General features: G+C 42.6%; 2 protein-coding genes and 1 non-coding gene across 4 annotated transcripts; 1 reads left to right on the top strand and 2 right to left on the bottom strand.

Annotated features, from left to right (window-relative positions):
• Positions 1 to 4781: 4781 nt before the first annotated feature.
• LOC128711490 (F-box/LRR-repeat protein 20-like) lies at positions 4782 to 8349 on the bottom strand. The gene is made up of 10 exons (XM_053806368.1): positions 8143 to 8349; positions 7116 to 7226; positions 6947 to 7030; positions 6440 to 6712; positions 6236 to 6338; positions 5783 to 5868; positions 5513 to 5704; positions 5345 to 5446; positions 5057 to 5269; positions 4782 to 4966 (listed from the first exon to the last, which is right to left on the bottom strand). Exons 1-10 carry the CDS (start codon positions 8347 to 8349, stop codon positions 4859 to 4861), a joined length of 1479 nt encoding a protein of 492 aa, XP_053662343.1. The 3' UTR covers positions 4782 to 4858.
• Positions 8350 to 14779: 6430 nt separating this feature from the next.
• LOC128710886 (myosin-2 essential light chain) lies at positions 14780 to 24079 on the top strand. 2 transcript variants are annotated; one of them, XM_053805740.1, is made up of 4 exons: positions 14780 to 14803; positions 16645 to 16672; positions 23576 to 23904; positions 23996 to 24079. In XM_053805740.1, exons 1-4 carry the CDS (start codon positions 14780 to 14782, stop codon positions 24077 to 24079), a joined length of 465 nt encoding a protein of 154 aa, XP_053661715.1. The 2 variants fall into 2 exon arrangements, with proteins under 2 accessions (XP_053661715.1, XP_053661716.1); XM_053805741.1 differs by lacking the exons at positions 14780 to 14803; positions 16645 to 16672 and adding an exon at positions 22017 to 22065.
• On the bottom strand, positions 15027 to 15128 carry LOC128716566 (U6 spliceosomal RNA). Its single transcript, XR_008410049.1, has one exon. It is a non-coding gene; the product is annotated as a U6 spliceosomal RNA (small nuclear RNA).
• Positions 24080 to 25381: the final 1302 nt, after the last annotated feature.

Below are 25381 nucleotides of genomic sequence, written 5' to 3'. Positions count from 1 at the left end.
CCACGTTCGTGTGTGGTAAATCTGTGACGCTACATGAAGAATAGAATTATTTAAATCAGGATTTAGTGTTACAATGTTCAATTGCTACAGACAGAGAGAGATCGCGATACACTGGATATGCAGATTATTTTCAGTTTTGTTTTCAATGCAACGTTTAGAAATCTATTAATAAAACTTCGGGAAGATATGGTTACAATAGCGTACAGAAGATGCAAATTATTTTCGTGATCTTGCTTGGGAAAAGTTTTAGGGGTTTCCCATTTGCACAACTTTTGCGTTTAATGAAAAAAGTTGAAGTTCGGGGTCATGTAAAACCTGTACGACTTTTTTGAAGATGAATGATCCCAGATTTAATGTATGATGATGATCGTGATGATCGACCTAGATGAGGGTGTAGGACCATTCGTAATTAATTAATTAACGATAATTTTTCCATCTTCTTGTTTCTTTCTTGTTTATTTAAGATATTTTCACATTATCAAATCTGCAATAAAAACTCCCAAAAACCCCATCGTAGGAGCAAAACAAAAAAAACCTTCTCCGCGCGCGTACATATGTGCGTGTAACAGCTATTGATTATTACACTCCTTTTTATCAGGGCTGCCAAATTGTGGAGAGGCGAAATGGGCGCAGAAGGGGGGGTATCAAATGTAGTAGGAGTACATTAATCATTCTACTGTACATTTTATGTAATGTTATATATTCGATGGACTGATTTTTGTATTCAATTATTCAACTGTTATAAAAGGGGCGGAAGACCGTGGACATATTTCAGTAAAATCGAATAAAGTTAAAATAATCGATAATGATTAAGTGTTTGTGTAATGACAATCAAACGTGACGATCGCCAACTTACTGAGAAACGTACTCGTTGCTCCAATGAGCGATTTACCTCCGAGTACCATTTTCAATCTATTTTATATGTTTATTCAGCAAATGAAAGAAAAGCATACTTAGACATCTTTCTACAATCATGATTCTTCACAGATTAATAAATCGTTAGAGAGTCTACATGCATCTTTTTCGGCTGTTATCATTGATCATGCTTGTAGGAAGATCCTCTACCGTGGGTTATCAGTACCATTGTATTATCAGTACACGCAGAAGAGCAAGCGATGGTACAACACTTATCGCTTATCGCGCCAAGTAACACAGTGCGTAACGTAATTATACGACAGTTCGTCATTTGTTTCAGAATTAAACAAAGCAAAGTGAATCAAATAGAATTAAAAAATAACCACACAAAAGGAAATTAAATGTACAAAAACAATACTCCATACTAATTTACTTCTATTTCTCGCTGTTACATTATTTATTTTTCGCTGTTTCATCTCTCGTTCTCTCCCGCTCACTTGCTCATCCGACGGTCTACAGTCATTGCAACGTTGAACAAAAACTGTCAAATTGCATGGAAAATGACGGATTTTCAGTTTTCGAAATAGCAATTTGACAGTGTTTGCTCATGGTTCACCAAATGTATAGACCGGCGGGTCACTAATTAGGTCCGTGCCGTTGTTCATGGGGTGGAGGATCCCATCGTGGACGTCGCCACCACCACCACCACCAAACTTTCTGCTCCTTTCGTTCAGTATAACGACGATTATGACGTAGATTATTCTTAGCATATGGTAGTGGATGACGTACGAAAGCCTAGTGCGCGTGGGTTAATGTAGTAATGATGACAATGTATGCTAACGTTTCGTTTTTTTTTTGTCGGGCAATTTATGCGTCTTACTCCCTGTTCGTATCATTACCATTTAAGAAAAAAACGTATACGAATAACTATTACTTAGCTGAACCTTCATACACACACGAAAACGCTGACGCTTCTTACAAAAGTTCCTGTTTTGTAGTTTGCTCCTATGCACAAAAATCCCTATCTAGGACAGAATGAACATTACACAACGTCACTTAAAGCTATAGGCTGTTGCTGCGTGGTATAAAACATTTGCCTTTAATTTTTCTCGTGTGATTAAAACAACATTCAACGGAATCGTCAATGACACAAAAACACAAAGTTTAAAGTAACAAGTCAACGTTAAAAATGCAATCCGAGCAAAAGAAAGACGCATTACGGGTAATCATCGAAAGAGGGTGGTGATCCTTTACGGGTGTAGCACAATATGTACCTTGATGCTCTCTAGCACACGTATTCGATTCCATTTTTCTATGGATGTCGTTAGCCTTGTGTATATTCCCTTGTTGAGATATTTGCAGAGAGAATATCTTGTGTAGGCGCAAATAGGGGGAAAATTAGCTTATGCTTTCCTCACTGCTACTTAATGCAACAGAGTGTCCTACACATCACAACAGTTTCCATGTAGTTATGGTTCCCGGTTCGCTTTACAACACGCGTCTCTATCCCCGTGTTGTCTTGTTTCCATTTCATGCTACATCACACGATGCCACCATGTATAATGTATAAAATATGTTCATGTAAAGATCACAATCAAATTTAAACGCTTCCTCTCCCTCATTCCAATTGTTCCAGTTCTTTGCGCCACCTGCGTCATCTGCATTGAAGATGATCATGCGACACATGTGCTGCAAGGTCGTACTTTCTACTTTCTGCGAACCAGCCGCAGGGCCGTTAAAAAACCACATTCTTTGCAAACCTCGTGTCCCCGCTTACCTACTCAAATCACATTCCTGAAGCTCAATCACACAGAATACGCTACCATACAGCATTCACTCCAGGCCCTAGTACACTAACATCACGCATAATTACACTCACACAACCATGGTAAAGGAGGAAGGATACAGCGAGGCCAGATTTGTAGCAGAATTCCAACACAACAATTTGTTTGAAACGAGATAATTGATAAGAAGAGTCATTCATATGGAACGTTAGAGAGGAGTAATTTTAATCATGAATCGACTATCAAAATATTCATGACTCGTCAACGGTTCATGAATCTCTAATGGTTAGCGATCTTACGCTCTTCTCAGTTTTAAGAATTTTATGCAAATAAAATAATCCAAGTACAGCTAGTGGTCGCTTCCGTAGAGCAATTGAACTTGTAAATCTTTGTGAACCTATGATGATTCATGAATCTTCAAAATGAAGGTTTAGAATCATTCATTCAGTTCAAAGACTCATTTAAATTCATCAATCTTAGTTAGATCATGGAAAAAAAGAATAAACAATGCTGTATGCTGTGCGTTCGATCAGCGCCGATCGACAATAAGCGACCGGAAATAACCTAGAATCGATCTCCTTCCTAATGTAAGAAATTTTTGACACAATCCGCCTCTATGTATCCTTCATTCTTAACACCGTTTGTGTGTGGTCATTCCTTCCACACACTATCACACACCGTTGTTTACAATGATTTCCTGCCGGTACCGTATTAAAAATATATGCTTTTATAACTGTTGCGCTCTATCAAACAGTGTCTCTCGCTTTTCTCCCTCATACCCACCCCACTTATCTCCTCACAAAACACCGAGTACAAAAAGCTTATGTGTTACAGTAGTAGTTGCTACATAGTGCTTTGACCAACAAAAAAAACCCACTTGATGACACGATTCATTCGCACAATGGCGGTGTGTTGTGTGTTTTTCGCACCTCACTGTGAACATTGCGAGTAGAGTGCGCGGTTTTCATCTCTTTTCTCCTTATGTCATATTTTATCCATTTGTTTACCTACATTAATGGCTTATTTTTTATGTTTTCCGTAAATTTTTACACTCATGCACACACGTTGTTGTAAAGTATTGTAGCTAATAGCAGATGCTAAATATTTTAAAATGTGAGTTTTTTTTTTCGGGGCATGATTTTTGAGTTGTGTTCTCTACTGGCGTGTGGTTGTGAGGTTTGTCGTATTGTTTAAGTATTCGCCTACTAGCACTGGGATATTGGTTGTTTTTTTTCGGTTCTGCTTTTCTCGGTATGCCTTTTACTGTTTCTAAATGATTCATTTACATATGAACGTGATGATTGGGTTGCCTATTGTTTTGTTTGTTCTCTTTACTTCATTCATCGATAAGTTCTAATATGTTAAGGATAGTTTTTTTTACCACTGGCCGCTCTCTAATTATGCTTTGAACACATGTGATAGCTGGTTTTTCGTCGTTTATCGATCCAATCTCTTGTTTTTTTTTTGGTATTTGGTTTATGCTTTACTTTACTTCCGGGCGGGCTTATTAATCAATCTTCACCACTCTGGCATTACACGGTACAACAAGCTGCATTACTATTTGGTGTGATATTCTGAGTTGGTTGTGTTGCAAATGTACGTACGTTATTAAACATGTGTTGTTTATTTTGGTTTTCTATGTTGTTTGTTGTTGTCTTCTGTTGATTGGTGCCCTCTCAATCGCCAATCAAACCGCCTGGTAAGGGGAAATGCTTACACACCCACAAGGCTACTAACGTACGAGAAACATTCATTAAGCTATTGCCGGCCAAACGATTGGATACGTTTTTGTTTGGCAATAAAATACTTATCGAACCAGCAACAGTGCAAGCCATATCTTAAAATCCGTGCCCTAGGCCGTGCACCACCATATCACCAACCAACCTATTTTGCGTAGTTTTCAGTCCAGGCCTGCAAAGCCAGCTACATTAGAGGCTAGTAAATCAACTGCCAATAACAAACGGTGTGATGCCCCACAACCCGCATGAAGGCATGAATGATGTGAAGAAACATTCCTAATCGGTTCGAGCTCAGAAATGATTCGGTGCGGTTTTCTCCCGTCTCGAAGCCGTGGTTTTTGGTGCTGTGGCCATGGTGGTTTAGTTGAGTAGTCAGACGTACGTACGACGAGTGGTATGTGTATGTTACGGTTACAAATATAAATATCAGTCGTCTCTACTCCTACAGAGCACTTTTCTGGCTAAGCCAATCGCCTGATCTCAGAGAATTTCGCAACAGCGGCAGTACCTCGGGCGCGGACCGTTTATTGTTGGTGGAGGTGTGACCGGTGCAAAGTACGCGTGTACTTTTATGTTTGGAAGGTGATTCTGGGATTTGTTCAAGTAAAAAAATATTATTTTCATCCAACATCCTAACAGAAGACTTTTAATGGGTTGTTGAAACAACCCACCACTTACCCTTAAACGACGGATCGCGTTCCGCGATATGAGTTGGCAGTCGTACAGCTCTATCCGCTGTAGATTGTGACAGGTTATAAGATGCTCTAGCGTGGCGTCCGTGATCAGTGGACAGTTGTCTAGCTCTAGGACGGAAAGACTTTCGGCCGCACAACCCCCACCGGCCAGCTGTCGGATACCTTCGTCCGTTATTAGTTCGCAGTGTGATAAAGTCTAAAATGGCCGATTAAAAAACAATTGCGTTGAGTTTGAGGTGTGTTGGAAGAGAATCGTTGAGAATCATTTTACCAATTTCTCAAGACTAGGACAGCCCAATGCGAGGTTCTGCAATGTCGCATCGGTGATCAGACTACACTCTTCCAGATCCATTCGCTCCAGATATTTACAGTTCTGCAAACAAACATACAGACAAATGTGAAATTAGATACATAAAGAAAGGAACACGCAAAAAATTACCTTGGCCAGAGCGATGAAGCCACTGTCGGTGAATTGTGCGCAACCGGCCACCTCGAGCGTGTTGAGATACTGATTATTCATCGCTAGGGCAGTGAGTGACTGATCGGTAAGCTCGGTACACTTGGACACGCACATCTGCTTTAAATTGCAGCACTTTTCCGCGATCTTCGATATCGATGCATCCGTTATGCTCTGTGAATACAACAAACAAGATAAGGCGTTAGTTCCATATGCACCAACAAACCCAGAAGCAATGTGTTCATTACTCACATCACAACTATGTAGATTTAAAACTTCGATGCCTGGACAATATATGGCGAGCGAGATAACAGCCCTGTCGTTCACCTGCTTGCATCCTGCAACCCAACAGCAACAGTGACCGGCGAGCATTCGAGAAAGAAAAAAAGAAAAGATAAGCAGCACGTTGAACACATATTTGCGGCATGCATTTTAACGAACGGGGTTCTACACTATCGCCCACTACACTCGGCTATCCACGTTACGTGGTGTATTATGTGCAAACAGCCATCTGTTGACAAACGCGCTTGCTTAAAGGGCAACAACATTTGGTCGCCTTAAGACATGAGAGATTAACATTTGCTTACAACGCAAAGAATTGTTACACATTGCAACCGTGTTTTCATCAACAAAGATGCACTCCAGCAGCTTTGTGTCACATGTTTGAATAACTTTGCCCTGAATGTTCCCTTTGAAGTGTCTTACCTTTACTGCTAAACTTTTTAATCTTATTGCACCCCCTGGCGAGTGCCTCCACCCCATTCTCCGTAATTAGATTGCACCAGGACACATTGATTTCGGTCAAATTCTACGGCGAAAAAGGAAAAAAATAAAATTATAGCGGAATGTTTTTACACCAGATGTCGCAATGAAGCTATATCACAAGCTCCGGACGCATGCTGTACCCACCGGACACCCATCGGAGAGTGCCTTAAGGCTACTGTCGGATATCTGCGAGCACGATTCCAAGTTGATGGCGGTCAGCTTGGCACAGTTCTTGCTGAGCTGTTGTATGGCAACGTCACTGATCTTTTTGCACTCGGACAGATCGAGATGCTCGATGTTATGGCAGTAGTTGGCGAGGGTACGAATAGAGTGGCTACCGACCGATTGACATCCGCGCAGCCTTAGATACTTCAGAAAGCCGCCACAACGCTGGGAAATGTTTTCGATCACCGGACCCTGCGATAAGAGAGCGACATCGATATTAGTATTAGTGCTTAATGAAGCTATTAAGCCGAGTCATTCATATGAATCTTTAGTGAGGATTCATTCAAATCAGGAATCGATTCTCAAAAGAGATGGGAGGAGAGTCATAAATATTAGATGATTCATGAATCTTCAAGGATTCATTTGAAATAGGGAATCAGATTCATATTCATGAATCTGAACGCCATGTCGGTCCAACCACCATACCTCAATATCACGTTGAAAATCGAAAAGATCTATCTTCTGCCAGTTGGAACCGTCCAGCGCAAGCATGTTCCAGTACCGGGAAACCTGACAAAGAAAAAAAAAACCCAAACAAAATATTGTTAGCGAATGGAATTTCTTGGTGGGCATTGTCGCTTCAGGAGATACCAACCTGTCCACAGCGGCACAGCGAAGTTACGTCGAGGTATGACAAAATGCGAAGCAATATTTCCTTTGGTAGTTTCCGCGAGATCTCATCATCCGGGAGTGTTATGCCTGATTTCTGAAAAAAGCGAACAAAAATCACAAAAAAGATGTATTTAGTAAGGTTGTTAAAGTTTAAAAGCTTAGTTAATCAGATAGTATTACTAAAATAGTGAATTGAAGAATTCTAAAAAAAATACACAAACTTCAGCACAGCCTTCGAAAGCAACAAATCAAACCCCAAATCGTCGTTCAATTTTGAAGCATTCCAACGCATTGGACTTCCCCTTCAATGTTAATCGCATTCCTGCTGGAAGGTTTACAAAATTCCACCGCTTGCTGACACGTTCTCGCAGTACCCCGTTTGCCTTTGCAGCGGGTAAACGTAAATGCAAAATACTCACTCCACTGGAACATTTTTTTTTCTCCCCACATTCGGTCCGCAGTCGAAAGCAAATGGGGGCCCCGGATTGAGCGAAGGAACGATTTCAGCTCCCTAACCTTAGCACCTCTTAAAGCGGGTCAAGCAAAGTAACGTTACCGGAGGTCAAGGTTTATAGAGATGCAAAGGACCGGGAGGACGGGCAAAGCGATATCGCGCACGGTCACGAACCGAACCAACATGGGAATAGCGAGCATGTTCCAAAAGAAAGAAAAACAATAAAGAACGAGTATAAAATGTCGGCTCCGTGTAGTAAATGTTGGCCCAGGTCAGTACCGCTGTGGTATCATTTGGAACCGAATATATTGAGGTTAGTCGTCACCTCGCATGGTGAACGACAAAGAGAGGCGGCTACTTACAGCACGACCACAAGGGTCTCCTCTTAAGGAAACCATTTTTGTCCTCATGAGCTAACCTTATGCATCGAACAGTAGTGAAGTTTAGCCCTAAAGTTTAGCCCTAAAGTTTCGTCCTTGTGACACACACACACAAAGAACTCCAAAACGGATCGTAAAAGAAAGAAAAAGGCTGTCCGAAGTCCTGTTTAGCAAACCTGGTGCTGCACTCGTCGGCTGTACACTTCGTAACTGCGCTGGCTTTGATACTGTTCCTGGTATTGGTGGTATTGGGGCGGCTGCTGGTAGTACTGCAGCTGCTGTTGCTGCGTCCCACGAGCACCGTTACCATGGTGATGATGGTGATGGTGGTAATGGTGATGATGATTGTGGTGTGAATAATGGCTGGGCTGATATCGATTCATCTTCGTGGCGGATCACACTTTTGCGACGGGGAGGCGTGAAGATCACTTTAATTCGAGACTTGCTTTAAAAAGGTTTGGACCTACACAATTTCCCACACACACAAACACACGGATATAGTACAAAGAAGGCACAGCAAGGTAGTAGTCAGCAGTACCGCTTGCTTAACTTGCACCAGAAGTAGAAAAAAAAGCTGTTGCTGAGTACAATTCCCTGAGTGTTTCGCGGATAGCAATATAAATGTTCGACTTGTATAAAGAACACTAATTGTTAAGCACTTTAGCACACACGCAAGATCGTTGCTGCACTTGCGAACGCGAAGGAAGCACTGAACTAATCCGGAAAAACTGTTCCGACGCTTGTTGTTCCTCAACCCCCAGTTACACACTGCGGGCAAGGATTCTGCTCCGGTGGGCGATCTTCTTTGTCTGGTGCCGTCGTGCTGGTTGCAAGAAAGAACCAGCAAAACTGGAACCGCGATGGTCGGTGATTTGCTTTCCCGGTTTCGGGTCGTCTCCCGCTGGATGTGTGTATCCTCTGGCCAGTCGCCGAGACAACGCAAGCTAGTTTAATAATGCAAACGGTGGAAGGATTCGGTAGAACGGATCGGGCACTCCGTAGCCGTCGTCGTAAAGGGGTAAACCAAAGACCCACACCGAGAGACGAAGAAGAAATTGAGAGCAGCGCTACGTATTCGCCAAACGCCACGAAAGACGTGGCAGAGAAACCTAATACATGGCCGCGCAGGACCTACTACAACATGAAGAAGTGCTGGTGGTAAGTTCCAGCAAAATGGGGATTTCCCGTCATTTTTTTTTTCGGAATGAGCTTTAAAACACGCGGAAAGAGGAAGGGATTCGGTTTGTGGGGAGCGGTGGTTTCGGTAAAATGAACAGCAGTACCACCAGACACGCAGGACTACCCATCGGGGGCTTGAGCAGTAAAAGCAGTTGGCGAATGCACACGTTTTACACACAAAGAGACCCGAACATCCGAATCCGGTTGCAGCCGAAGGTGCATTATTGTAAAAGCGGACGGCACGGGGATCTTTCCCTACAACAAACCTGTTGGCACGGTGCGGAGGGATGTGCCACGTCAGATGTGTTGATCGGAACGAAAAGGACACGAAAACCACCGAAGACGAAACGAACCGTTAAGGATCTGGGACCAACACGCAGAGTTGGTGGTACCGGCAGCAGGTCCATCCTTACGATGGGAAGAGACGTGGGAGGAGGGGCAGAACTTTATGCGGAGTAGTGCCACCGCCATCATCGCCATCGTCAACCCCTAAGCAGCCAGACAACGCTTCGCAAACAAAAAAAAAAAAAACATTCGGAACAGTGTTGCGCGACGACGCGACCGAGAAAGATGGAGCAAAAACTGCAGCGTAAAAAGAGGATCCAGACGACAGACACAGACGTGCATGTATCGTGCGCGGTCCTTTTGTTGTTGTCGTCCCGCTAACTATCCCTGGAGCATCATATCAGACACAAGGTCTGCGTGACAACGCCCGAGACACTATTCCGGACGAACCTACTTCCGATGGGGCGCAACGTAGAGCAACAGTCGTTCGAGTCATGAAAGGAGCCATAGATTAGGACGCAGGTAGAAAGGATTTTAAAAAGAGCTACTCCAAGGGTTTAAAATTAACGCATTCTGTAGTACAGGGTTTTTACAGGGGCTACCCGATGGCATGATGGTAGCGGCGGCGGTCTTCACACGAACGGACCGGACCAAAATCCCATCCGGAGCAATCCCCCGTACGCAGGATTGACTATCCGGCTACGGGTAAATAAAGACACAGAAAGGCAGAAATGACAGGCCCTAGACCTCTTGAGGTTGTTGTAACAATAAATAAGAAGAAGTAGTACAAAGTTTTACGATAGATAGGATATGGTTTGCCTAATTTACAGACTTACAGAAAAAAAACACTCAACTGAATCGCAAAAAAAGTATAATGGAATCGCATGCATAATTTAGTGAATTCAAGTGTTAAGATATATAATATTATATAATATCTTAACACTTGAATTCACTAAATTGTGCACGCGATTCATTTTGCGTTTTGGGTTACTGTGATTTCGAATCATGAATCTGAATAAATCTTTGAACTGAATCTGAATCTCTTCTGCAAGGATACTGCATGAAAGTATTTTTGAAAGTTTTTGGAAGAATTTTCCAAGATCCATAAATCATACCAGATCATACCCCTGTCAGTCAACACCTCCCAGTCATCTTTTGGCAAAAATGGGCCCCAACTACCATTCCAGCTAAGACCTATAAGGAACGTGATCCGCCACCGCTCTGTGGATTCTTGATTTGAATGACTCTTCACTCTTCAAATCTTTAATTTTCCCCTTTATTTTATTCGCCTTCGCGATACAGTAAGATGAGCTCTGTTCTATCTTAAAACCCTGTATAATTGAAATCACACTATAAACAATACAAACAAAAGTTATATTAGGCATTGTAAACTAAAGCATTAGTGTGCGTGTTAAGCGAAAATGCACGTGTCAAAAATGCGTTCTGTGTAAAGACGTATTTTCTTGTAACGTCTGGCAATTCCTGGCATCGTTAGACAGAACACTACAAAAGCACAATTGCGGACGAAGAAAGCAGACAAGCTGAAGAAAGCAAACACTTTGCTAAAGCGCATGTTTCTTCACAGTTGAACAAATGAAACAAGGAACAGGAATTCCAGCCCATTTGGCTGCGAAAATGCAACTGGTTCGTATTTGTATGAACAGAACAGCAAAAGCAGATGCTTAATGCTCATGTTTTCCGCCATCATTTCTGGTTACAATGTGCTTTAAGAACCTTAGGAATGTTTAAAAAATTGACTAGTGTGGGTTGTCTGCTGAAGTCCGAAGACTCAATCAAGCAGAAACGATATTGAACAGCTAGACAAGCCCGTTGATGTTAATTACCTGTACATTTTCTGGCAAATTATTAATAGATGCTATTGCTAAGGATATTCTTTACCAACTTCTCCATGGTAGGTCTTCGGGGTATTTCACGATTTGACTACCATACGAACTGACGACATTTAACCTGACCTAAATTCATCCCGTCTCCCGTCCTGCCCTCCAAACACACCCGAGCTCCGTACGAGCTCCGAAACCCCGGTGGACGGGAGTCACTGGCTGGGTGTTATCTGCAGCCACCCGAGAGTGCATCAGGCAAGATTTGTTTACTTTACGAAACTGCGCACTAACCGGTGTGTGTGTGCGCGTTCTCTCGTTTCGTCCTACATTTTACAAGTCCCAGTTGCTGTGGAAGGTTGGGTCTCCCTTCGTTCAGCTGCGTTATATACTACTGCCAATTATGTCCGAAACTGTGGGGGAAACAAGAGGCAAAGGGGATTAAAATGATTCCTCCATCCTCTTTTGCACACCGCATGATCACAACGGACGGCTTATCTTACTTTCTCCTTCTGCGAGACATCTTTCCAATAGCAAAAATCGGGTCCAGGAGGGGGAAGTTTTTATCATGTTTACAATTTTTTGTGTCTGAAAATGCAGCGAGCAAAAAGTTGACCTACATTTCGCGAGGAAAACGTAACAGAAGAACTTCAAAGCAGCCTACAAAATCGTTATCTTTGGTTTATGTGCAGTACAAAGTAATTTAAATCGATTTAATGCTTCTTAGGATCATTCGACACACCAGAAATCGGGACATATCGTGAATGAGATCATTTGCGCAATTGTTTTTTTTATTAATTTGATCTACCAACCGATCGAGCTTTTATATTTTGTAATAAACATCTTCAGTAATGTGATTCAAACTAGGCATCTTTTAAACAATTTGCTGTATGCCTCGGCTGGATTGATCTTCAGTTCCTTGAGTGATTTTTGCATAATTGCATTAATTATCTCACGGTTAATCAAATCTTTTTGAAGCGGATAGTTCAGTTGAGGAAACAAAAATAATATGGGGACCAAATCGAATACGTTGACCAAACAACCTGATTCTTCCGTTTCGTTCTTGAGGTTTTTTAACAACCACTTATCGGTCACAATTACATGTAGAAGATTAAGATCTTGTACTGCGAAGAAGTGTCGCATTGATGCGCCTAATACTTCTTCTTCTCTTCTTTATCAGCACAACAACCTCAAGAAGTTTAAGGCCTGCCATTTCTGGCTTTCTGTATTATAGTCGTTAACGCATATATTTGGATGTGCGACTCACACGAGGCAAATTTTCAATGACTTCACAATCTTCTTTTGCCATTCAAATATTCGCGTTAGGCAAAGACACCCCAAAACAAGCACTTCTGCAACCTTATCAACAATTCCGTGAAGCCGCGAATCCATTGTCAAACGCAACATTCATCGACAGATGGCGTGCAAAGTTGAAGCAAATGAAGCAAAAGGTTTTGCTAATCTAGCGGAAAAAGATAACCGATTCGATTTACGCACGTTGTTTAAACGGACCAGCGGACCAGATGGTGTATGATGCACCATCATGCACCTCCAATGTCAAACGCATACTGTCACTCACATCAACGGTCTAAACCGATCAGGGTTGCCGGGCGACTGAACAACTTGAAGAACGTTTAAGCCCCTCTCACATTGTTGTTGGAAGCATCTACAACACAAATAGTGAAAGAAGAACCGTGACCGTGATCTAAACATCGAAGGTTGAAGGAATTCTACTTGAATTCAGTTTTCTCTTTCGAATTCCACAATTTGGTGTAATGAGCCGAGCCGAGTACGTGAGACATAGCAGACATACTTTTTGCCATACTTGTTGACAGGCCCCAATGGAACACCAACATCCATCCACACCGGAAGTGTGTCTGCATATGAATAGCGTAGGTTGGCTGTGTGCATAGGCATCCAAAATTTGTTTCACGCTCCTCTTAGAATCCACCGTTTCCCTATTAGCACCTTCGAGCTTCCTACAAAAATAACATATCATCATCATCTGTTTGAGGCATGGACAAACTTACCTCAAATCGGTTGCGAACCAGCTGGCTGTGGTTCGTCTTGTCGTTGGGCTCCTTCCCGGAGCCCTTCTCCCTTTCCCCGTTCCGCGCCGTCATTGTCCGTGTTCGGACTCACTTGCTACGACGGAACTTTGTTGGTTGGAATGTCGTTGTTGTCGTTTGTTATCTTCGTTGTTGCACGTAGGCTTTCCTTTTCACTGTGATGACTTCCTTCTCTGTTCTCCCTTCACTCTGGTCGACATACGAAATCTAAACAATAATATTCGTAACTTCGTTTTCCGGCACTTCTCTCCAGCGGAGGGCAGCTAAGCTAAGGAACTACGCACTAGAAACGTCTCGCCTAACCAACAAAGAGGCAACAAACGTCACGGCACAGCACCAACCAACACAAACAAGAGCACCACTACTCGATCGGCCAGAAGGTTCAAGGGAAAAGGTGAACTCCACGGCAATCGGGAGGGGGGCAGGGTTAGGAGAGACACTGCATGTGTGATGATGGAGATTCAATCCAACTGTTGAAAAAAGGCGAACGAACGTTACCAACAGCCAAGGCTGGATTTGGACGCCCTCTTCCTAGACACCCTTCCAATCGACTGGGGCTGGATTCGTCCCCAGTATATAATTGAGAACGCACACGAGCGATTCCAATTCCGGCGTGGTGTTGGTGGGGCTTTTTACCGGAACGGGGATGCCTCTACCGAGTATCGACACTTCGGGAGCACTTTCCTTTGTTTGTCCGCGGCTTCGAACGGATGATGCACGCGCGCCTCACGCACACGTATGCACACACACACGCGCACACCCTTCACACTTATTCCCGATACACACGTATACACAATGCCGATGCACACTAGATGGTCAATTTCACTATCAAACTATTCCTGGCCTGCACACCAGTGTTTGACAATTAACAAGTGGATCAAACAGTCCTCTGCTGCATTTCGTATACTGTTGGGAAGAACCGCGCCACTCGCATCAGTATCTCAATCTTCACTGGAAAAAAACGACAATAACTTAGTAATCATTTAAGTAAGAAATAAATATAGGAATTCACCAAATTAACACAACCGATCACTTGCTTCAGATCCGAGCTAACTCTTCCAACGTGCCGGAATGAACCTGCAGCAGTATAGTGTCTTCCGTTCCTTCCTGATTGTCGCGGTACACTAACCAGACACTGCACACATTCCGGACATGCAGCGCTAATGGGGATGCCCCAAGGTTTGGAACAGAATGACACCACTTCAAGGGCTGCAAGCACTGTTGGGGCTAATGTGATGCGAATTGTATTCTGATCAAACGAACAGAAAAGCGGTAGTAGGCCATCATCTGTTTCATGATTAGCAATAACAACAAAAAATGTACCTGTTATACGCACACCGTGCTAAACAACACAATGACACACTATCAACTGCACATACACATTCGCAACGGAACAGCCCCTATTTGTTTCCCGTGCGTAGTTGTCCAATTCCTGATTCAATATGGCGACGATTTCTTTTGCTATCGTTCTTTATGCTGCTGTGTTGCACATTGTTTTGCTGTTGTTTTTCTTTCCTGCTTAATGATGTTGTGTGCGTTCCATTTTAACTTGTTGTTTTGCGAGACGAGATTCTTCGCTCTCGCTCTCTCTCGGTGGTCAATTACTTTATTCGCTCAATTTGTTCTAAACGTTACCAAGGCATTGCTTAAATAATTCCACGAGTTAGTAGGTTTCCGGGATGGAAATCTAAGAATTTACAATATTTTTTTTTTTGAGTTCTTCAGCTAGCGGCCGAGCTATCGTTCTCTGTATCGTTCCAATTTTAGTATATGTCTTGCCGAAGCAAAGACTCAGCTAGCGGCCGTAAAAGCATCAGTAATCTAAGCAACTGTCTAATGCGCCTATAATATTATTATTATCAATCAGCTGTTCAGGCAGTGTGTTTGACACCCGGAAAAACGATTTGTATTTGGAGTGGGGTAGCAAGAAGAAGGGAGAGAATGGTACCCTTCGCTTCGCTTCCGTCAACACCCCTGCCTTGACACACAAAAGCGCTTTTATTTACTTTAACCTTTGACAACAGTGGCCTGCGCGCCGTATTGCATGGGGGGGAAGCTGTGATGATTGGTATGCGGGATTTGTTTTGTAGAACGAAAAACCAAACTACACTAGCAACAATAGAGAGGGCGGTGTACGGTTATTGATTTTCACCTCGCACTTTAAGCCATACACTCATTCCAGCGTAGTTACTAATTGGATAAAACTTTGTGCACTGCATGTTTTAGTCGTTCTTCTGCCCTGCGCTGTTCCGCGCACACCCTCCGCGTTCACTCTTTCTTTACAAAACAAACGCACACAAACACATGCACACAAACACACTCTTTCCCAGATTTTTGCTTTTTGAAGGTAAATTCTTTCAGGTCGCTTTTCCCTGATCGCACTATATTAACAATTTATGTAACACACTCGATCACATACCTCAGCACACATCCTGCATGCACCCTTATACGCCCTTTGCGCTAACAATATTGCAGGCAGGCAACCGAGAGATCAACATTTTGCTGCCTGAAATGCTACGCAATGGCACTTGCACTTGCACAGGAAGAGTGCGAACTGCCTCACACAGCATCGGTGGGAGTTGGAAAACAAACATGAAGAAAAAAGGGTATTCAGGCACTGTACCGCATCATAAATAAAACCTGGAGAATGTGCTTTAAAAATGATCCACACGGAAATAATCGGACAAACTACCGTTCAGTTTTTCGCAAACAATTTTTGCTCCTGTTGTGTGTCAATTCCACAAATTGGAAAATTCGTTTTTTTCCTCGAAACATTTGCACTGACAGTGTGACCCGCTCTCAAAAAAGGGCCAAGGTGAGTGTAGAAAACAAACCATGGAAGGTAGGTAATAATTACCGCAAATAAGCATGGAAATACTTGTTTGATAATAGTTCATTTACTTCTATTTCTATACTTTGTGTAGCGAAGATTGGGGCCATTGGAATTTGGATTCTTTTCGATAAATACTGTTTTTTGTTAAACTCCTACACATACCTTGGGCATCAGACTGTCAACAAAAGCGTTAGCAAGCGTTACCCGTAGAAGAGCAACGATTGAGCTGTCAGACTGTCCAGTGTTTGTCGCATTCGATATTCATTCCGCGAGTGTTGTGGGAATTTATTAAAATTCTAGATTTGTTGCGCTTTGCATTCCTGGTTATTTTCTTTCAATAGCTTCCACACATCCCAAGCACCAGAATGGTAAGTATTTCTTGGCCAATCGTTACCTGTAAATGGCCGGAATAAGTCGTATACAGTACTGATGTTTTGTGTTTTTTTTCTCCTTTGTCAACGCTTGTTCCGCCAGACTAATCTTACCGAAGATCAATTGGCTGGTAAGTAAAGAAATATTTTGCAGTTAAAGAGTGTTGTTCCGGTACCAAAAAGGTAAATGGAGTCGAATTCATTTACGCGACGGAAAGACATCGTTTTTGCTAACGTATCCAAACTGGTCGCTAGTTCCTGGTACGATGCTGGAATTCCATAACAGTGACGTCATGATCGGGGCATATTGGGTACGGTCCGAGTTGTCATGTAGGCGAATCTTTCCGCTCGAACGGAAAATGGGACGGGAAGCAGGAACGGGGCGGGAAAAGTCGCAAACCGATGACAAATCACGATTTTCAAATCGTGTATGAATGTGCATCCGTAGCGAACGTGATAACCGGCGGCGTATATTTGTTTAACGTTAATGGTGCCCGTAGAGCAGACAGTTTTATGGCGTGTAATGTGCGAAAAAGACTTCCCAACTTGAGCTGATTTCCAATGGTCATATGCTTTGTGACACACGTTGATGATATTCTCAGACATGGATGACGCACGCCCGAGAGATCAAATGCTTCAGCTGTTAATTTGTGATCTTTCTATAATTATGATACCATTTTTCAAATCACAGCTGCAACACTATTTTGGGTGATTTTATTGGATGGCATAAACTGATTTGAAGAGGATTTTGTTGCCATATGGCCATTAGCCCCGATGAGTCACGGAGAAGAAAGTGAATTTAACGTTCAAACGAAAGGTGCAGTTGGGCACCACACAAACCAAATCAGTATTTCACCTGCAATGGTTGATAACTTATCAGTTTGAAGCAGTGTAGTTTGTCCCCATTGAACATACTGATAATGTGTTGTCTGCAGTACTTTTGACTCCTGTTTCATCAAAACTATGTTGAAACTGCTCATACGTGCAGTGTGACCCGTGTGTTCGATTAATTTCTTTAGAGAATATTTAACAAAAGCTTCTCAAATGTATGTCCGCTATTACGGTTTGTTGCATGGCCACGTTCTGCTTGATTGAACTTGCACGGATCAGCAGTCCTCAGAGTGTTAATGGACACCGATCTTTGAAGTATCGATTTCCTAAGGGCAAACACATTTTCCTTTAGAATAGGAAATCATTAGATAATTCTTTCACTATTTGCTTTATTCATGGTTTGACTGTAAGTGCCCAATGTTATCGGCTTCTTGTTTTGGGTGAATCAACAGGTCAATGGTGCCGAGCGTTTAGATAACGTCAGCCATATGTGTATAAACGATCAATTTATTAATTGGTTCGTCACTTGAAGAATTTCAATCAGAGAAGTCTCAAATCATCTGTGAGTGATAAACTGATTAGTCTCGTAATTTGTGGACACTGTTGGTCAGTGTAGATCACGCGAAAATCGATGCGAAGGTATCGCCGAAGTTGTCCTATTTATATCCCAAAAGCGCGCATATTACCGACATACCAGTGCCAGAGAGCCCACACGCATACCACCTCGGTTCGGCTGTACAATTGCTGCCTTAAGTATGTGGTTCTGCTCTGTAGGCTCTTTTCTCTGTGTACCTTTTGCTAAAAGAAGAAACGAGGTCAACTCATTTGCGACGCGTTCCTTAAAAGGAAAACAAGTTGCCGCACCGTGGTGGAGTGACCTCGCAAAAACTGAACACCTATCCTTCCACACTGCCACCCTACCAACCCCCAATGGGGGTGAGTGAAGTTGTTCTTTATGTGTCCCTAGCGCACGGCCACGGTAACGTGCCCCCCTCCCGTTTAGCCTGGTGCAAATGAATGGAAGGGGATGATGGCAACATGTTGACCCTTGAGCATACAATGAGAGTGAATACGTTTATTGTTGTCTTCCACGATGGATGCGGTCGTGGTCTAGGTTCTACCGCACGGGAAAGCATTATCGTGTGCGGATTACGCACTGATGATGGGTGTGTTTGATGCTCACGATCATGCATACTATGCTGTAATGCTGCAGCACAGTTACCAAGACTGGAATTGGCCACCTGTCCTTGCCGCTGATGTACATTTGCTTTTTCTTCAGCTCAATCCCATTGATCGACGATTATTTCATTTTCAGCTCACGACATATTTGGACTTCCACGGAAGGTGAACAATTACGAACAGCGATTTATAATGGACACATACACACACGCCCAATATTTGGGGTTTTAAAAGCCAGATGTATTTTGGGACCAATTTGTCAGCATAAAGATGTACCGAATATGGATCTCTGGGTGATCCGGAGCGGATATACCCTTAGAAAGGATTGTACATGGATAAGCTATGTGCTTTGAATCTGGCATTGTGAACGTGAAGTGAGAGAGGTCCTAAGAAAAAAAAAACGAATTCTCTACTATATGTGCATCAGTGTTTGCCATTCACGATCTACGTAGCGATCGCACGGAGAAGGGAGATCTTTGCCGAGCAGAAAACAGATTATTCAATTTTCTTCCATAAATGGTGCTGTGTGTGTTGCCGTGGTTTATACTGTGGCTGCCTTCGTTTGGTCAGCCCTTGGACGGGTGCGGGTACTTCCACCACCATGCTCATTCCGAGCCGAACCCGTACGGATGCAGTTTTTTTTTCTTCAAAAGCGACTCACATGTATGCAAGGATAGAGGTTGGCAAAGTTTTGTATTTGGTAAAAACGAGTGTCGTTTTTTTTTGTCTCTCCCCCCGTGTTGCGATGGTTTATTGTTTTCTTGCCATTTTCGATATAAATGTAGAACTGTGTGTATGCGTCACCTTTTATAGACGAAACAAGTTGGTGACTTATTTTGTTAGTCCGATAGGGGGAGAGGGTTCACCGAATCGTGAAGGGAAAGAGGTTGTCCCATTTCGATGCTATGGCGAATCTTTTGGTCGACGACAACTTAATTTTGGCAAGCTTTATGCGAGTGGATGTAGCTGTTGAATGTTTATAAACACAACATACAATCATTACTGTTGTCTCCAATAGGTTGTTTTTGATAAAAAAAATTGTGTCGCAATGGGAGTTGCGTGTGACAATTGGGAGAAATTATAAGGAGACGAATTCTTTATTTGTGGATCAATAATCATATATGCAATACATTTAATTGATAGCTTGGGAAGTCGCCAGGGCTCTCGGTAATGTTGTGGAAGATCAGATGATCTTTCATGCCCCAAGCTGATGCTTTGTCCCAGCGTAGTATTATTAATGATAATTGTGTTGTTAAAATGACTTTCCCCTTTATTTTTAAAAACCAAATTTCCCCTGTCAATAAGGCACAGGAAGACAAACTAAAGGAAGGTTCTATCTTCACTTTTTGATGAATTCCATCTCTTTTGGACTAGATGAGAACATCATAACATAATGTATCTTGACGCTTTTGATATACGATCGGTTCGAAGATCAATTGCTCCATTGTCATCTATTTGAATAATAAACAGATTGGGAACAGAATTTGTGATGTGCTTTAGAATGAATGAGTAAGTAACATCTGGCTAGTGAGTGAGTTAATTTGATGTGTTGCGTAAAGTTTTGATGACTTACTTGAGATTTAGTTCATGGAGTACAGGGTACAGGGAGTTGCCGAAGGAGGTAACTCTTCTCGTTGTGAATATCAATTCACTCACGAGTTACAACTCTTTGAAAGATAATTCGCTATCCCTCCACAATCCGTGGATCCGCAAATCCTTCAACAAGCACATGATTTCGATACTTCTGAAGATAGTAAAGGTAGCTTGTTAAGTATCCCAAAAGATTGTTAATAATAGAGCATTATCTTTGGTTGTCTTCCAGGTCTTGCTGTAACTACATAGATCTTTGCATCATTTTAGTAGAGTGCGGCTACCAATCTATCGAATAATCTATCTATCCTCTTTTGGACAGTGTATTTAGGATTAACCTAGCTCTGCAATTATAACCCAGTGATCCTTGTCTAAGATGCACCATCCGTCCAGACAAATGTACCAGATGTCCGTGTGCATATGACACACTTCAGCCTTATCTTATCGGTAATGATCGACGATCTTACCGGGTTTGTTGGTAGATTCATCCAAGGCTTTGCGGGTGTATATGTGAGTGTGTCTGCGTTTGTTTTTTGCGTGTACAGTAATTCATCCGACCGTACTGGGAGGGAATGTGTGGCCTTCTTTTTGCTTCGGATGGCAGTGCGACTTGCGTATCCAATTGCACACACATGAAAACCCTGCAGTTGTCGTTACAGTTGCATATTTTGCGCTATTTTATTGTTGCTGCTGTTATTGCCTCTGTCCCTTACCAACTATTCCCACCACCTATTAGGTTCGGTGGTGTTTTACTCTCGTGTCTGCTGTGTGAAGCGAAAAGAGCCTTTCGAACTGCCGTCCCTGTTGTTTCTGAGCTCTCCCCTTCGGCAGGGTTGTTCACACAGATAGTGAAGTTCACGTTCCGCGGTCTTCCATCCGATCGCAGCACCGATCCACGATCATCTCGCAAACCGAGAGTCGTACGGCAGGGTGAAGGGGGTGAAGCAACAGCATCCTCCCCCCACCCTCCCCCCCATTCTCTCTTTCTCTCTCTCTCTCTCTCTCTATGTCTGCGTATGCTCTATATGGTTATGGACGGAATGTTGCAGTTGAACTGGGGAGGGGGATAGTAAACTTGCGGCTTCGGTTGACAGACGTGGCTGGTATCTTTTGGATCGTTGCCGCCACCGCCAGTTGTCAACATACTATCCGATCGTCGACACACGCGTGGTTTTTGCACGCACGCACCACAGCGCGGTCCTATTTGTGTATTCTCCGTGCGCAACCGTGAAACTTAATCCAGCTGATCGTACGATCGTCATTCCGTCCTGTCACAGGTTCGTCTGGCATTGATCAAGTGACGATCGTGAGTGAGAAGAGAGCGAGAGAGAGAGAGAAAGGGAGAACGATAAACGTGCGTCAAAGTGAAGCGATCATTTGTGGGGAAAACGCGACACACTTTAGTTAATTGTTGTGAAAGGAGTCTCACGTTTTCTGTTAGCGGAGTTTTCCCTTCATCCAACCTTAGCTTGCAGTTTTCTAGCGGCGCAGTGTATTTTTTCCAGCAAGAGGTATTAACGTTTGTTGGTGACTGTTTTTTTGGGACTGTGTTTGGTAAAAGCGCATAAAACAATAGCGACCAGTAAAGCTCCGTGGCAGCAAGAGAGAGAGAGAAAGAGAGCGACATCCTGTGTGTGTACGTGTGGGTAACAGAAAAACCGCCAACTGCACCAAACGAGCAAAAGTGTGGCCGTGAAATTGTTGTGAAAATCAAGCTCTTTTGTTGCTGCTTGCTAGAGGCAGCGAAAGCTCCGGTGTGATTGAGTTTGGTGTTGTAAAGAGGTATTAAAACGAGTGTGTAAAGTGGAGCTCGATCGTTCAAGATTTTCTTCCTGCTGAGCAGCAACAAATATATAGTCCAACAATTGCCCAACTATGTACATGTACGATCCACCGAAGAAAAACAACTTCACATCCGTTGAAGGTAAGATCGAGGTGTGGGTTGTGATGAATCGTTCTATAAAGTAGGAAAGGAGTCGTGTGCGGTGAACTGTGATAGTAAAACAAATTGTAATCTTTGTAACTAGTGTTGGATGAATCTGAAATAATCTTTGAACTGGATGATCGAACCGGAATCTCTTACAGATTCATGGATCATCCAAGATTCCTCTGTGAGGGCTGAGATTTCATTAATCTATTGAGAACCGATCCCTGATGTGAATGACTCTTCTCGAAAGATTCATTAAGCACAATAATATTATTTTGAAGTCTCACAATACGAAGAAGTCTTCAATTATCTCAACGCTTGTTTCATCACGGCACAAGCGATGTTCCGGATCTCAGTGCATCCGGCGTTAACTTTAAACGACATTCCAGTGCTGTGCAAACCATCTATTCACTTGATCGTCGGAAAAAGGAAATAACTGGTTAATTAAACTGTTCCGCGCATTGATAATGAACCATGGTTGGCTTACCGGGTGTGTGGGAATAGTGGAACTCACGGAAGGGACAAGCTATTGCCATGTACGGCGAATTGTTTGAGCAACTGGGCTTGCTGGGTTGCAATTGCAAAGAGAGATGTGAATACATCCATAATTTTTGCATCTTCTTTCCACTGTGCTCAACCTGTGTGTTGACTAGTGATAATAGGTAATTGATTCTAACCGGTGATGAAACTTCGATGATACTCCGAGACACACCTGAGTGGATCAAGGATGAACTACAAACAGTTTTCTAAATTGTAACGACTTACGGTGACTGACCGGAGTAGGGAGGCTCTGAAGTGTATACGCTAGTGTTGGGTGAATCAGATTCAGCTGGATGAATCTAAATGAATCTTTGCACTGAATGAATGAGCCTGAATCTCTATTGCAAAGACTCATGAATCATTTCAGATTTATGATCTCCGTCATTGAATGATTCGTTGCTACTTTGAGGATTTATGATTCTTTTGAGAGTCGATTCCTGATTTAATGACTCTCTTAACACTTAAGATCCATATGAAAGACTCTTCTCAAAAGATTCATTAAACACAACACTAGAATACCCACCATTCGGTTCCGTCTCACTATGCATTTGAATCCGGATTCAACTCCACATTTTACTCTGTATTGTACTCCGTATTAGATTCTGGATACTGCTCCAAATTCAACTCCGTATTTAATTCTGGACTCGATTACAAAATTAGTTTAATCAAAGCCGATTTAAACTCCGGATTCAACTCCTCATTAGCCTCTGTATTCTAGTCCACATTTGAACTCTAAATTCAACTCCGAAATCAACTCTGGGTTTGTCTCCTAAATTCAACTCGGAAATAGTCTTCGTAATTGGAGTCAATTTAGAATTGCTGTTGGAATCGAATCCGAATTTTCAGTTTCAAGAATTCACGAGAAAATGTTTACTTATTAGAATGCAATGTAATAAAATCATATAAAATAATGGAAATATGAATGGTTTATTAATATCTGGCCCTATATATTTCTATCTCTGAACAGAATTCCAGGAGGCGTTCAACCTGTTCGATAATCGTGGCGATGGTAAGATCCAGCAGCAACAGATCGGTGAGTGCCTGCGAGCACTTGGCCAAAACCCGACCGAATCGGACGTGAAGAAGTTCACCATGCAGCTGAAACCGGACGAGCGCGTATCGTTCGAAGTGTTCCTGCCAATCTACCAGGCCATCTCGAAGCAGCGCACGGCCGAAACGGCGGACGATTTCATTGAGGGTTTGCGTCACTTCGACAAGGACGCCAGTGGTTTCATTTCGTCTGCCGAACTGCGCCACCTATTGACAACGCTCGGCGAGAAGTTGGGCGATGATGAGGTAAAAATTGTGCGGCAAGAAATAAATATTTGCCCGTACCGTGTATGGACCGTGTTGCAGAAGTAATGATTCTGTTTTCGTTGTGTTTTAGGTGGAGCAGCTGCTCCAAAACCAGGAGGACTCGCAAGGAAACGTCAACTACGAAGAGTTCGTTCGGATGGTGATGAGCGGCTAGAATGATCATTCCCAAACGCATTTGTGGTGATGTTTTGCGACGGTACCATTCTGTGTTGTCAACAGCCCGTCAGTAGCGGGAAATCTGGCCAAACACACCAAAATGCGAACCACTCACACACCAACCACACATACTAATCAGAGATAGACTTACGGAAGAGTATCGTTTACTTAAGCTACTTATGTTTCCATTCCGGCAACGTTCGTTCATGACGATGTGTTTTGTATCCCCGGAGTGTGTGTGTGTATGTTGGAACGCGTACGCATGACGAACCGCGCTTAGCAGACATTGCATTTTTCCTTTCGACACTTTTACTACAAGTGCACAGAACTACTGTAGGGTCAGAATTGAGAAAAAATGAACAATATTTTTGTTTTTCTTTAACCATGATCGTAACAACTGGAACCTTTTCGTTTTTTTGCTGTTTTTAAGCTGTGTATGTGTGATAATGCACAAAACAAGGGGAGGAAATTGCGTACGTTTCGAATTGACTTCCTTTGACGCAAGCTTTTCGTTACGTCCCAAAAATTTGCCAGATAATATGAGCTAAACACGAGCCTAGTATATAGTGGACGGTAAGGGAAGGATCTAGTGCAGGATTAAACGTCCGTTGCCGTGAGTATACAAGAATGTGTTTACTACGCGAGCGAACCGTTGAGGCGCGTGTATCAAAGTATTAAGCCAATCTTTCCTTTCCCGATGGACAACTACAGTATATACTTGAGCCATCCCTTTTGTTTGTTTCGAATTTAGGTGTATGTGTAATCAAGCACTAGGATCTTCTCTTTAATCAATAAATATGCTCCAGTTTAGGAGACATCTAAAGGATTGTTTTCTTCTGTTTCTGTGTTTTTAAATTGTTTTTATTAATTGTTCATAATTTTTTCTTCACTTATATAATGCGGAACTATGCAACGAGTTATAAAGCCGATAAAAAGAAACTTAATTATAGTAGTAACACCACGAAACAAAAGAACGCGCACATGTGCCGCATTGGTGAGATTATGGTTGTTTGTTCATGGGGTTACTTCTCCTTCTCCGATGGTTAGATGACTTCTTCTCGATCTTCTGTTTGCAGATAGTAATCGAATTAAATGTTTGATGTAAAAACACCCGAAGCATTTTGTTTTATTCCTTTCTTTTCGATTAGCTTGTCTGTGTCCTCTGCGCCGTGTCACAATATTTGTAGGAATCGAAGAAGTTTTCCTAATTATCTACTTATTCCACTGCTTTTAATGTTTTTTCTTCTATTCATATAAGATCCAGGCCAGGCCACTCTTTTTTAAAACGGATGGAACTTTT

This window comes from Anopheles marshallii, chromosome 3 (genome assembly GCF_943734725.1).
Source record: "Anopheles marshallii chromosome 3, idAnoMarsDA_429_01, whole genome shotgun sequence".
Classification (NCBI taxonomy): domain Eukaryota; kingdom Metazoa; phylum Arthropoda; class Insecta; order Diptera; family Culicidae; genus Anopheles; species Anopheles marshallii.
The sequence above is the reverse complement of the archived record's forward strand: the minus strand, read 5'-3'. Positions and strand labels throughout refer to the sequence as shown.

Coding starts and splice junctions, on each gene's coding strand:
- LOC128710886 (XM_053805740.1), top strand. CDS start 14,780: ATGGCGACGATTTCTTTTGCTATC. Junction 14,804..16,644: donor CGACGATTTCTTTTGCTATC/GTTCTTTATGCT, acceptor TTGTTCCGCCAG/ACTAATCTTACCGAAGATCA. Junction 23,905..23,995: donor AGAAGTTGGGCGATGATGAG/GTAAAAATTGTG, acceptor GTTGTGTTTTAG/GTGGAGCAGCTGCTCCAAAA.
- LOC128711490 (XM_053806368.1), bottom strand. CDS start 8,349: ATGAATCGATATCAGCCCAGCCATTATTCACACCACAATCATCATCAC. Junction 7,227..8,142: donor GCCGACGAGTGCAGCACCAG/GTTTGCTAAACA, acceptor CGCTTTTTTCAG/AAATCAGGCATAACACTCCC. Junction 7,031..7,115: donor CGCTGTGCCGCTGTGGACAG/GTTGGTATCTCC, acceptor TTTCTTTGTCAG/GTTTCCCGGTACTGGAACAT.